Source organism: Chelon labrosus, assembly GCF_963514085.1.
Source record: "Chelon labrosus genome assembly, chromosome: 1".
Lineage (NCBI taxonomy): Eukaryota > Metazoa > Chordata > Actinopteri > Mugiliformes > Mugilidae > Chelon > Chelon labrosus.
The window spans coordinates 11,232,532-11,246,762 of record NC_140337.1 but is presented as its reverse complement, the minus strand read 5'-3'; the positions used below and the strand labels follow the sequence as shown (position 1 = coordinate 11,246,762).

Here is a 14,231-nt window from a genome sequence, read left to right as displayed (position 1 = left end):
GTTTGCTCCAATTACCCCTCAGCGGAGTAGGAAAAATGGCTGAAGTTAATTGGCTGCAGTGGATCGTTCTCAGATGTGAAGCAAAACTGATACAGATGGAAATATTAGAAAGAGAATCAGGGCGGAGGGAGGGAAGACGCTTGATTGGAGAGGAGGAAAGTTTCCCAGAGAAAGACATAAAACTGATTGATGACTCCCCTGGAGGAATGTTTCCCCAGGTGTGCTTTGTGTGTGTTTGAGTGTGTGTAGTTACGGTGCACTCAAGAAATGCTATCTTTGGACGCGGTACAAGTGCAATAAAGTAAATTGAGGGGTGGAATGGCACGTTTATGCGTCAATATTGCACTTTGGCAACGTAAATATAAAGACACAAGAGATTTCAATGAGCTGATCTGGAGGTGAAGGTTAAATTGGTGCCTTTTAATGAAAGAAAAACACTAATTGATAACAGAAATCATCGATGTAAGGAAAAATGTTTAACTACTAAATAAAACTCTTAAGGAGGTCTTTGACAGGTGCTTTGCGCTGCCAAACTTCGCAGCCTGCAGCAAGAAATGTGCTAAGATACTCCTGGTACAATAAACAAAACACCATGAAGGTATAATTATAAAATTCGACATTCACTCACCATGACAGAATAGGAGCACATTTCACAATGTGGGCTCGGTTTGATGGATTAGATTTATTAACATAATATAACACTGCACTGTAGTTTGGTTTAATGATCAGCTACGAGTGTGAAGCTGAAACATATAGAAATTATATTAGCATCTGCTGTCTAGTGTAATTTCTCAATTACTCACATGGTCATAGGCATATTTTGGTACAAGTGGAAAATGATTGTAATACATGTATGCAGTGGTGCAAAAGTATAATTAACACTGTAAAGGCAAAAATGTACTACAATGGACGAGGGAAAATTCAACAATACCTCCTCATGTACTCTGATAAAATATAGTTAAGCAGGAAGTAAAAAAACTGAGATTAAAATCAATACAAACTTTTTAGATAGATGTGTATAATTAATGAGTTAAAGGTGGCAGTAAATTCATTTGATCCATAATAAATATAATATGCACATTTTTAAACTCGTAGCAAAGGATCAGTAAAGTTAACACAAACGGTGTACCTCAGGGACCCGTATTAGATCCCCTACAGTTTAGTTTATATACTGTCTTGTTATTGTCCTGCCGCAGCTTCACAAAGTAAAAATGAAATTTTATGCTGACGACAGTGTTGTATATGCACGTCAGTAAGTGCTATGCATAACTTATGTTGAATACTTGTAACAAAAAGTGTATTTTTCGACTAAACCAATAATAAAACCAATTATTTTTCTCTTCTGGTGAGAATATTTGTATAACTATTATAAAAGTTTAGATAATTTTAAATCAATATTAATCTTCATTAAAAATGATAAAAGGTAATTAGATACAACTTATGAACCGTTTAATTACCGATTAATTAAGCCTGATATGATGAATTATTAATAAGGGAAAAGCCATCAAGCCAGTGAACCTGAGTACTAGTATTAACAAACCTATAAATTAATTCCGTATCATCATGGCAGGAAAGAACCGAGGGGTCATAAATGATTCAGAATGAAACACAGATTAAAATGCTTTTGCACTACTGTTGACTCCACAGGTCATTTTCACTACTGCACTTTATAGTATGCTGTATGTAATTATGTAACAACTGTTCTGCCACTTCACAATTTACAGACCATTTTGCACTACTACTAATACTACAGAATACTTTATTTGCATTACTGTTATAACTACATATCACTCTTGCACTGATGATGTTTTATGCAATACTCTGCATGTTATACTGTTCTCTACTGAACAAGTATTTGTTCATGTTAGTTCCTTGAGTGCCATGTTTCTTCCGTGGCTTCCTAACAGCAGCATAATCTGGAAATGAAACTTTAGCGATGAGAATAAACTCATTACATCAGCGTAATTCACTGTTTTACTTTGGATATGGAGGCTCAGAGGCTGTAAGAAGACCCTCTGGTAACGTGGAGCTGTATCTCACATGTCTCGTCTGCTGCGCGGATCAACCCCCCTTCATCTGAGCGGATCTTCAGGGAGATCATGTTCCCTCCCCTCTGACCTCCCCTACGACGTGTACAGCAGAATGAAAAGGGAGGAAACAACGGAGAAAGCTTTGACGTGAGCCTTAACGGAGTTCTCAGCTTCATCTGGAGACTAGTCTTACTCATAGGAATTTGTTTTGCAACAAGAAAGATGTCTTCAAAAAACACAAACAATCGTCACTAAATATTTCGGCTCTAAAATAACACCATTGGCACAAAGAGCTGAATGGAAAATTATCCTGGTTGCCGTGATTCCAAAAGCAGTGTTTTTGTTTTTCCAAAGACTCCCTCACTTCGTCTTTGGCACGGAGGCTGACAGGTGCTGGCTCGGGGATGGGGAGCAGATTGTTGTTATGCGAGCAGGGAAAACTCAACAATAAACCACAAGTCAACCTGCTGAGTTCAAGGATCAACCGTCAGGACTGAAATGGTTTTGCTTCTGCTTGTGATGAAATAACAATGCTTCGCCCTCAAAGGGGAACGCGTCGATGATGAATGGCTTTCAGAGATGGAGGCTAGGAGTCCAGACCTTCCTCCAGCATCTATCAGGTCAACTATCCATCACTGTGGGACGTCCTGCAGGGCCTACGATGCTCTGAGCAGGGGCTGTTGTTGCATGTCAAACATCTGCCTAGCTCTCCTTCATTTCTAGTCCAGTCGTGGACAAAAATAAACTGCGCCACAAAATTCTGAAAAATAAGCTTTTGGTCTAACTTAAAAGGAACGCAAGTAGAGAAGACCTTGTTTTTAAGAGCCTTCAGCTTGTGCGTAAAAGATCAGTTTGCATATATCAAGAATTTACAAATGGTAAATAATTGCTAAAAATCTATACATTTGCCCCAAATCCATTTTTGGGTTCCAGTTAAATGAGAAACCAAACTAAGGGGATGCAGGAAACACATTATTAAACACTGAATGACCTATTAGTGTAAGAGGATAAAAATGCGGTGTATATTTTTCTAATAGCGTCTGGTGGGAGTTTTATCACAGAAAGGGGGTTCCTTGTAATACATTTGAAAAGAGTGATTTTGACAAATTCAAAGCCCTGCTGCGAAAAGGTTGTCAAACAAAACTTGTCAACAGTACAGGCTGCACTAACTGGATATGGGCGACTAGAATGTCAACTAGAAGACTATTTTTTTTTTTTTAAAGCCCAGCAACTTTTAAAAGATCACGCCTTATCTGATATAATTACAGATGGAAACCATTTATATATTAAGCATTAGGTACAGAGCTAAGGACTAAGAGGTTACAGGATTAAATGAAAGCATTTTTCTAATGCATCAGCAGGTTTAGTCTGAAAATAAATCATAAAAACGTCAAAAACTCAATCAGTTTTTATATTAAGAAATGTTAGAATTTGAATTTTTTTTTCAACCTTTAATAATAATAATAATAATAATAATAATAATACACTCTCCAGTTACTTGTGATTTCCACTGGTTTCAGCCTTCTCTGGAAGAAATATGATTGGACCCAAAGTTGTCTCCTTGCGCAGCTCTGCAAGAAAAGCAACACAGTTAATCTTATTTTCAACCTGTAGTTGTACATTATACACTGATTAGGCATAACATTATGACCTATCTTAATATTGTGCAGGTCTCCCTTGTGCCTCCAAAAATTCTCCTCAGAGAATGGACATGGGCCTTCTGAGGGTGTCCTGTGGTGTCTGGCAACAGAATGCTGTTAGTGGGGGCCTTTGGGTCCTATGGGTTGAGGGGAGGGGCCTCTGTGGATCATCCCACAGATACTTGATCAGTTTGGGATCTAGTGAATTTGGAGGCCAGGTCAACACCTTGTGCTGTTCTTCATGTTTTTTTTAGTTGTTCCTTAACCGTTTGTGTGTGTGCGCCTGTGTCAGGCTGCATCCTGCTGGGAATGGCTGCTACCATCAAGGAATGTCATTGCTATGGGGTGGGGGTGTCTGGTCTGGTCTAGGTGGGTGGTACATGTCTAAGTTACATCCACATGAATGCCAGGTCCAAAAAATTCCCAGCAGAACATTGGATTGTCACAAGATGGTCAATGTTATTCACTTCACCTGTCATAATGTTATGCCTGATCGATGTGTACATACAGTACTAAATACAACACAGGAAGCACCATTTTGTCTGTGCTGTCTGTTGCTCCTTGGCGCCGTCTTGTGGCTGAACTCGGAACTGCTGCTGTGAGCTTCCTCACAACTCTCACAGACATTGTCATCTCCATCCACTGACCTCCACCTGAAAGGAAGAAACATGTTTATATCATATGTGTTACAACAGAACATCTGATCTAGTTTAACTTAAACCTGCAAACACTGACCTTCCATTTATAAAAGAACAGGCCTTTTTCAGCGGGTCCTTCTTTGACACTGGCAAAGCTTCCAGGTAACACGTGGCGTAGATCTACAGGACACAGTAGGACACATATTGAGGCTTTTATCATTACAGATATTCATAGAAACGTGTGGAACTTGCTGCTGACAGGGTGTCCGTCATCTTGGTGGAAGAGGAAAGGCTCAAGCTGAATCTGGAGGAGATTGCTCTGGACTCGGGGCAGGAAACGAGAGCCGGAGCCACTCAGCTGGGAGTCTGTGAAACATCTGCAACGAACAGATTAATTCTTATCAGACTGGACCTCTTCCTCCAGCTTTTATTAGGAAGTAATTGGAAAGATTTATGGCAGCAATGTGTCCAAAGGAAGTCGTTTTCATTTGGAGAATTAACTACCGTAGACATTGCAGAGACAGGACTCACCCCTGGTGGTCTATGAAGGGATATCTGGGGTTAGAGTTCACATCAGGGGTCAGAGTGGCCACGCAGCTGTGGACGTACAGACGAAGAGGAAGATGACGATGGTTTACGGAGGCTTCGATGTTGACCATTTCACCCAGGAAGTAGACAGAGGACTTTCTCTCACTGCTCCAGTCGCCTGATTAGTGATATGATGCAGATTTAAATATGCTTTGTGGGGCAGTATAGTGAGCTGTATGTATTTTTTTTTCATGCCATTATGACATCTCACTAATATAAACCATATATGACAGTATTTTATGATGAATAACATCCCTTCTTGCATTGAGTTTCGCTGAAGGACCCATTAACTGGTTGTGGTTGGCGTGAATGGAGATAAGGCCGTTACATACAGAAGTTTGTTCTCGCTCCTCCTTTGGGAGTTTTCGCTGCTTGTTCTCGACACGCCAACTGGGCAGAACTTATTTCTCGTGTGGCGTCCACTATTGTCTACTATTGCTACCATTACTAGTCTGTGATTGGTCAGAAATTGGACGTGGGCGTGGTTAACGCAGAGAAGCGGAAATGCTAGCAGCCCCTCTGTGAGCTCCCAGATGCTAATATTAGCAGTGTGACCGATAATCTCTTCTAGAGATCGACATGAAGGACACGGCTATAAAAGCGACAATTGATAAGAAAAGTGCCTTTCGCCGTTCGTCTCCACCACATCTCCCACAATGCTTGAAGGCGCGTGAGACGTATACTGGAGTGGGCGGGATCTGTGAGGACGTCCCTGGAGTTCGGCACTTGAGTTTCTCGTGAAGTGTAAATTACTTTAGCCAAAACGAGATTTTTTTCTTGTTCTCGCAGCCCTGGGAGCGAGAACAAATTTGTAGCTTCTCGCCCAATATGTAACAAGCTATAGTGTGAAGTAGCAGACTGACAGTTAAATAAAATCATGTCTAATAAACTGTTTTTGCAGTTGGAGGAAGTCTCTTCAAAATAAAGTGGTATGTGGCATATTAATTGATTTGCTAAGAGTCCAAATCATTTTTCTGTTTGTTAAACTTGCAGTCACCACCTTGCTCAACTCTGACCTCTAGTGGAACATGGTGTCCAATACATCACCTTACCAGTTTAACAGAAAGGACATCTGTATTTTTTTTTAAAGTATTGAACAGCTGTGATACTGTTGGATTATTCCGACCAAGCACATTTGTATAAAAAGTGTGGAGGTCAAGAGAAGGAAGTCTTTTAGTGTACCAGACTGAAACCAACCCACCTGTCATGAGCCTGAGGTGGAAGTCAAGGTTGAGATGAGCTGGCAGGACGGAGACGAGGGGTCTCCGCATCAGCCTCAGTTCTCCACTGCTCACTGTGTACCTTCTGCAAGTAAGAAAAGGACTTTAAGCTGACAGATGTAACAGACATTTCCATCAGAGCAACATGCACCAGAAATCATTCATTTAACTCATTACAGCATAGCATGGTGGTTATAAAGGCAGACAAAACATGTGACACTTAAGATAAGAGAGATAAGACAGGACTTTATTTATCCCCGTGGGGAAATTAAGGTGTTACAACAAAAAATTACAAAAAATGGAATAAGGTAAGACAAGAGAAACTATATAAAAAAGTAAATATGTAAAAGGTACAAAAAATATTTATGTATTACATCAGGTTTAAGTGGCTAACCAAAAAAAGGTTGAAGTTGTAAGTGGTCATGAATAAAGACGAACCCTGATGACATGAGGTGACATGAAGCAATACAGGGATGAGTTGGTATAGACAGATGTATTATATTTTCTATATGTCCAAGAAAGAAGCTCAGCAGCAGTGCTAAGAAATGCTGAAGTTAAAGAGTCTGACTTGCAGAATTATACGGCAAGACTTAACATTGATCGCTTATTCACTGGTGTTAGCTTCTCTCATTTGATCCTTGTCACGTTTACGACTAATCTCTTTAAATTTGACTCTTAAACATTAGTGATCAGTATCTCCGACTGGTCCAACTGAAAAACTAAAATTTACCATATTTTTGCTTTCATAAAGAGGAAGAGGCAGTGCATGTCTTTTAAAAAACAAAAAAAAACCTCATTATTTATCTGACTTGACTTTTACTTTGTGGGGTTGTACATACACAGCCAGTACTTTACATCTGTCTTCTGTCTTTTATCTCCCTGTAAAGCATATATAAACTACTGTGTCTGTGCAAATGCACCTTCTGTATTCACACTGCACAGGAATGGCCACTCCCTCCACCTGAGAGGCGTCACCGGGTGATGATGGAGGAGGCGAGTAGAGCAGCAGGTTGCTGAACAGCACGGTACTCTCTGTGAACTGAAGCAAGAGTGAAGGACGCGTCGAGAAAAACCAGCAGGTGGCAGCATCGCTCAACTGTGATCCAGCTTTGCTTCAGACGCACAAAAGACCTTGGGGGAATTTACATAAACAAACTGTACGTACACATTTTTTTGTGATAATAATCTCACCAACCGTCACTTTGTTCCCACACTCTGACAGCGGAGCCTTGATGAAGTACTCCCCTTTTACAGTCACCTTGGCAGCGCAGTGATCTTGCGCAGCTCCGGCGGCGCCAAGGCTCAGTCGCGTGGGCTCTGCAGGCCCAAACAGACGAGCGCTCATCACAATCTCAATGCTGTCCTCCTGACATCTCACCACAAAGGTCTTGGCCTTTTCATCTCCAACTGCAGTTATTATTCCAGCGGGATTCCTAAAGTGGGAGTGGGGTTCGCTGGGCTGGTCCTGCGAGTTTGCTTCGAGGGCGGCCAGGTCAGAGTAAGACAGAAAGAGAGGTTTGCTTTGATAAGTGTGGCACGTCACTGTAACAATATACAGAGAAACTATGACATAAACGGGAAGAGGAGACATCGTTTGAGTTCACGACAGCTTCTCTGACGAGTTGTTTTTAGTGCGGCTGTCACCGTGAGCCCAGAGGAGCACGCCTGACACTAATCAACCTTGATTAGTGAGCGGCAGCAACGTTTTCTGAAAGAATAAAACATGGTAATCCAGAAAATTCATTTTATTCAACATAAATATACAAACATATCGCATTTCAGGTCTGCATTTAGAGTAAAAAATATAGATATGTGTTTCTATATTAGCATAAGGTGAGACACAACAGGTCACACGCGATTAACACTGAAACTGGCGGACGCCGTACAAACATGTAAAAGGGTTCATTCGTACAAAGAGTCATGTCAGAAACACGACTTTCAAAAGTTCAAATGTGAGTAATACTGGCTGAAAACCTCATAATAAACACATTGATATCCAGCTTCCATCCACAGATGTAGAGGTTGAGGTTTAGTGTCGTTTTTTTTTTTTGTTGTTTGTTTGTTTGTTTTAAAGGTTTTCCTCAAAGTTCCCCAGCGTCATGAGTCTTTCCCACTTCCTCCTCTTTGGCGCTTGTTCCCTCTGCAGCCGCTCCTTTGTTGCCCATGTCACCTTTCCACACTTCCTTTAGACATTCTGAGAGAGGGAGAGAAAATCAGAAACATGAGGAGGAGGTTTAAGCTGCGTCGCTTCTTCCGTGACGGCTCCGTTAACTGTTAATGTTCAAATTTCACATTTGCAGTGATTAAAACAGTTGACCTGGTGTGATACTCCGGGCTGTTTTGGGAGTAATTGCATTAGCTTCAATCTGTCATCGTAACTTGATTAGTTTGGTATGTACAAACATGTGACGAGTCTCTTTACAAAGCTCTGGTCCTGACCTTTCTGGTGATCTGTGTTCCTTATCTGTGCAGTGAGGAGTTCATGAGTAAAGCAAATAAAACTAATGGGTGTGTACATTCAAAATGAGAAAATGGCATCATGGGAAAGATGTGCAGTGCAATCTGCTTCCCGACCGTAATACACTTTAGATGCGTTTAGACTCTCTCAACTGGAGATTTATAAATAGCTTTTAACTGCGAGTGACTGACTCCAGGACTCTCTCCCCGCGCCATTCGTCTCCTACCGAGCTCCGTTGACTTGAGGATGTGGTTCTCGCAGAGGAAGTTCTCCAGCCTCTGGTCCTGATGGTGGAAGTACCAGTCCTCCACCACCTCCTCGTACTGCTCCAGCATCGTCTCGCACTGAACAACAGACACAGAAACACACACCAGCTATTATTTAGGTGCTCAAACGCAGCCGATGTTAAGTAGTATTAAAAAGGTGTATTTGTTTTTTGTTTTGTTTTTTTATTGCAGCTGCTACACAATGTTAAGACTGACTTTTTGCCAAATATTTAAAATCTGCTAAGCCGATGACAGGTGCTAAACATATACTGCTACGCCATAAAAAAGTCGCCATCAAAAAAAAAAAAAAAAAAGGTCACACAATATTTCGTTGCACCACTTTTAGCTTTGATTACAGCACACATTCTCTGTTGCATTGTTTCAATAAGCTTCTGCAGTGTCACCAGATTTATTTCCATCCAGTGTTACATTAATTTTTCACCAAGATCTTGTATTGATGATGGGAGAGTCTGACCACTGCACAAAGCCTTCTCCAGCACATCCCAAAGATTCTCAATGGGGTTAAGGTCTGGACTCTTGGAGTATGCCCGTGCCATCAGGGAAGAAAACCTCCATTGATGGAATAACCTGGTCATTCAGTATATTCAGGTAGTCAGCTGACCTCATTCTTTGGGCAACATAATGTTGCTGAACCTAGACCTGAGCAACTGCAGCAACCCCAGATCATAGCACTGCCCCGCAAGCTTGTACAGTAGACGCTAGGCATGATGGGTGCATCACTTCATCTGCCTCTCTTCTTACCCTGATGCCCCCATCACTCTGGAACAGGGTAAATCTGGACTCATCAGACCACATGACCTTCTTCCAGAGTCCAATCTTTATGCTCCCTAGCAAATTGAAGCCTTTTTTTTCCAGTTAGCCTCACTGATTAGTGGTTTTCTTAAGGCTACACAGCTGTTCAGTCCCAATCCCTTTAGTTCCTTTAACATTGTACGTGTGGAAATGTTCTTACTTTCACTATTAAACATAGCCCTGAGTTCTACTGTTGTTTTTCTTTGATTTTATTTCACCAAACATTTAAGTGATCACAGATCATGATCAATCAGGATTTTATTCTGATCACATTTCTTCCTCAAAGTCGATGGTTCCTCACCATCCTTTCAGTTTTTAATAAAGCGTTGGATAGTTCTTGACCCAATTTTAGTAGTTTCTTCAGTCTCCTTAAATGTTTTCTCTGCTTGATGCATGCCAATGATTTGACCCTTCTCAATCAGACTAACATCTTTTCCACAACCACAGGATGTGTCTTTAGACATGGTTGTTTAAGAAATGAGAAGCTACTCATTGCATCAGTTGAGGTTAAATAACTTGTTGCCAGCTGAAAGATAATCACCCATGCAGTAATTATCCAATAGGAGGCTTGTACATATTTGCTCAGTTAAATCCAGGCAGCAATTTATTTTTTTTGGCCAGGTAGTGTGTATAATCCCTCCAGTTAATTCTGGGTCTACCCCAGCTTTCTCTTCCAGCTGGCCGTGCTCTGTAAACCTCCCAGGAGAAATCCTCACCAGAGGCCCAGATCACCTCAATAGGCCACTTTAGATGCAAAGGAGCAGCAGCTTTACTCGGAGCTCCTCACATAATAGACTCAGCAACCCCGGGTAAGCGGAGACAAAAAGACAAATATTTCAAATCATCATTTCATTAAGGCTACTACATCCTGATGAATGTAAAATGTTTTGTTTTTTTTCTTTCATATCTCATCCCGCACACATAACACGTACATGAGAACACATCAATGTCTGGTTCCGAGCGTTTTCAGTACGCGGGCACACACAAAAAGCCTCCCACCTGTTTCTTCATGTCCGACACCTCCACCGAGGGTTCGTCCCACAGCTCATACGGCAGGCCCAGGTCCACTTTAACTCCCTTGTGGACCAGGTTCTTCAGAGTCGTCATGGTCTGACTGGAGCCCTGCAGTCACACAAACCAGCCAGCTGTGAGTCCGCTGCACAAGCTGAGAATCGCTCACAAGTACATCTGCTTTATTATGAGTAAACTGGTCCCTTTTAAGTGTGCTGGAGGCTAATCCCTTTATTTGAAGAGTGATATGTTTTACCTTGGCATATCGGAGACTGCCAGGCCTCTCTGCATGAACGCTGTACTGCAGGATGCCCTCACAGATGTTGTCTATCGCCTCAGTCAGTCGAGTTTCCCTGAAATCAAACACATAAAAGGTTTAAATGGAGGCTTCACACACACAGTTTACAGATCATGAAAAGTACTACTCAGCCTTTGAGATCAATGTCTCTGGATACGTCTTGATTGAACTTACGACGTGTTGTATTTGATTTTTCTTCTTCTCTTGCCTGTGTCCAGCACATCTCCGACCTCCAGGACTTCTTTGGAGCGACCCGTTTTCTCCAAAGCGTCCTGTAGCTCCACTGTCAGAAACTTACACACTGACAAAACAAGAAAAACAAATGCAAACCCGTTATAGATTAATTTCCTATTCACGGGCAGGTCAAACATTCACAGCTTAAATTTGTAAACAAACGCCACACTCGTGTTCCTGTGCTAAAAGAGAGATTACAGCTAGCTAATGTCACTTTCCCGTCCTACCTTCACATCTATTCGGCAGTCTTTCGTCTTCTTCTGCCGTAACAAAGTTGCAGACATAAAATAAAACCAAAATAAAAGCTTTCATCGCAACCGCTTGCTTCAAAACTTTGTTTTAATAAAAGTTTAGCGTTACGTCCGCCACATCGGCATCTCCCTGAAGACGTCTGGCAACTGCGCATGCGTAAGGCAAGCAAACAGACGTGACTAATCGATGTTTGATTTCTTGATGTCAGGGAAGATTGTTGATAGACAACACAGACTCATCACAACACACAAAGTAAAGCACGTCTCTTATAAATTTAGTTTTGTAGTTTTTAGTATTTTAGTATTTTTTAATTAATAATTTAATTTAAATATACTTTCTGATTTAAAATAATGGTGTTAATTTCTGTTGCGCAAAAGCTCATAGTATGTGCTAATATGAAGAGGGAATGTTATTTTTTACTGTATAATGCGCAATATATATAATATAATATATAATATAACTGGCATACTGTATTCTTTTTAAATGGCCACATCATCATTATTAAAGGTTTAAACTGCATGAATTAGATGCATGTAACCAATTTGACCAAAGTCATATTATCTATGTAAAATAGATCTGCTATCAAGGTTAAGCTTCATATACACATAGGTAAATTAAAAATAAAACACTGCAGTATTTGGATAAAATACTAAGCTATCTGAAGGAGTAATATACGCACAGACAAGAAATTCCATATTTTGGAAAATCTTTTTCACAGTTTCATCACAGAGAGATTATTTCAAGTTTAAATCTGCTGGCTTGTTAGATGGACGTTCCAAGAATAATGTATCCACATCTCAGAAGTCCTTCCTTTTTTCTTACAAAAGTATACATCTGCAAAATATAAGGATATAATATGACAGTTAATGGTCTTGTAGATGGTCAGGCTCAGCGATTCACAGTTAGGATGAGGAATGGGGCAGAATCATCAATATCTGGCAGTGAAGCGGTTAAAACAGAAGGCGCTTGCCTCTCAGTTTCTCAGGTGTCATGAGCAGCACACTCTACAGCAACAGATACTCTGGGAGTCCGTGAGGGAGGAGAGGAGGGAAGAGGAGAAGACACTGAAAAGATAAGGAAGAAAAAGAGGAGAGAAGGAGTCATAGGCCGTGTTAGACCAAAAGGAGAGGAGATGGGGCACGAGGAGGGGAAGAGGGAGGAGAAGAAAGAATGTGAACCAAATAGAAGAGCCGAAGCAGCCGTAAGTGATATGCACACACACGTCCATTCATAGACACACACACACACTCCTAAAAAACACATTTGTTTATGTTCTCCAGCAGCAAAGAAATTTCCACAGGGGCGTCAGAGGATAAAGTGTTCATCTAAAGTGTCTGAAACTCAAGAGTAACCGCAGTAACTGTAGAGTTTACTGCTGAGACGCCTTCCACGGCTCTAGCTGTGTGTTATGTCACCTGTTGTGGCGACTGTCAGTCTATTGTCTGTTTGCAGGAAGATAAAATTACACGGGGACACACTCATGCATGAGCTCCTGAGAGCCGTTACATATACACTCACTCAGATGATACGCGGCCATCAGAGATGGTGCCATGAAACTTGGAGCGCTCACATCAAGCTTCATGCTTTTTTTTCATCCAGGTCCAGTGAAATAATTGACACTGAGTTAAGCATGTGGTGGAAATGAACCAGAGACTTCTGACAGATTCAGAGGAAAGAAGAAGAAAGACTTGTTCTGGACGCGGTCAGTCGGTTTCTTACAGCTGACTTTGGGAAGAAGAGGAAAAAGTGAACACACGCTCCGTAGTTTTCAAGAGAGCGTGAATGGAGGCGTCCAAACAAAGGGGATATCCTAAATGACTGGACGAGGATACAATCCTGAAAACAGGATAAAGTTTCATCTGACGAAAGAGGAAATAGGTGTGACTGAAAGGTAAAATATCTGACATTTGCAACACTTAAACTTAAAATTACAGCACTTGTCTAAAATGAGGTGTAAATTACATTTCCTCTAAAGTTTTGTGAGTAAACTGCAAACGCCTGAACAGACATTTTTTGTTTTGTATAGTTACACATTTGTCAGGCAATTTCTTTTGTATGCATGTAATATGTTGTAGATGTAGATGTAGACACAGACAGGTTCATCCAACCACACACGGATGTAGAAGTAACAGAGACAAACAGGTTATCAAATAGAGAGCAAAATAAGTTCCTGCTGAGAGAGGAGTAATTTGCAAAACGTGCATACAAAGTGTTTAAACCAGCTGCAGCAAGATTCGTTCAAATTGTTTACCTCACACGTTTTCCTTCCGTCTCTCTCCATGAATGTGACTCAAGACAAAATCGAAACCTCGCTGATAACAGACGACACCGACCTGCGCTGTATCTGCCGAGCACAAGCGAGGAGTTCTCCCCTCGGCGCTGCGAGCCCCTGACCTGACCCTGCCACGGGCCCCGACAAACACACATATTGACACCGAATCTCGCCGCCACGCTCACGCCAGTTGACTCAGACAGCCCAGCGGTTCATATCACCGGTGACCAAAACAGCACCGTTACCGTACTGTTGACCTCGCGTTGCCCTCCCAACACACACACACACACACACACACACTGACCCTGCAGGACCTCCGGCTACTTCTGCCAGGTATGTACCCCTTCAGATGATCCCCCACTAACAACATTCTGTTGCCAGACACCACAGGACACCCTCAGAAGGCCCATGTCCATTTTTCTGATGAGTCACAACTGTTTTGGAGGCTCAAGGGAGACCTACAAAATATTAGGAAGGTGGTCATAATGTTATGCCTGATCGGTGTATACAG

At 41.5% G+C, this 14,231-nt stretch overlaps 2 protein-coding genes across 3 annotated transcripts; both read right to left on the bottom strand.

Moving 5' to 3' along the window:
* Positions 1-3,479: 3,479 nt before the first annotated feature.
* LOC311494242 (zona pellucida sperm-binding protein 3-like) lies at positions 3,480-7,799 on the bottom strand. Of its 2 annotated transcripts, none has more exons than XM_084553187.1 (8): positions 7,282-7,799; positions 7,037-7,155; positions 6,098-6,201; positions 4,840-5,014; positions 4,568-4,685; positions 4,406-4,488; positions 4,205-4,323; positions 3,480-3,601 (listed from the first exon to the last, which is right to left on the bottom strand). In XM_084553187.1, the coding sequence occupies exons 1-8, from the start codon at positions 7,705-7,707 to the stop codon at positions 3,525-3,527; spliced, it is 1,221 nt and encodes a 406-aa protein (XP_084409313.1). In that variant the 5' UTR covers positions 7,708-7,799; the 3' UTR covers positions 3,480-3,524. The 2 variants fall into 2 exon arrangements, with proteins under 2 accessions (XP_084409313.1, XP_084409314.1); XM_084553188.1 differs by having other exon boundaries at positions 7,312-7,799.
* A 47-nt stretch (positions 7,800-7,846) lies between these two features.
* cnpy4 (canopy FGF signaling regulator 4) lies at positions 7,847-11,687 on the bottom strand. The gene is made up of 6 exons (XM_084553207.1): positions 11,424-11,687; positions 11,137-11,263; positions 10,921-11,017; positions 10,653-10,775; positions 8,801-8,918; positions 7,847-8,310 (listed from the first exon to the last, which is right to left on the bottom strand). Exons 1-6 carry the CDS (start codon positions 11,506-11,508, stop codon positions 8,198-8,200), a joined length of 663 nt encoding a protein of 220 aa, XP_084409333.1. The 5' UTR covers positions 11,509-11,687; the 3' UTR covers positions 7,847-8,197.
* Positions 11,688-14,231: the final 2,544 nt, after the last annotated feature.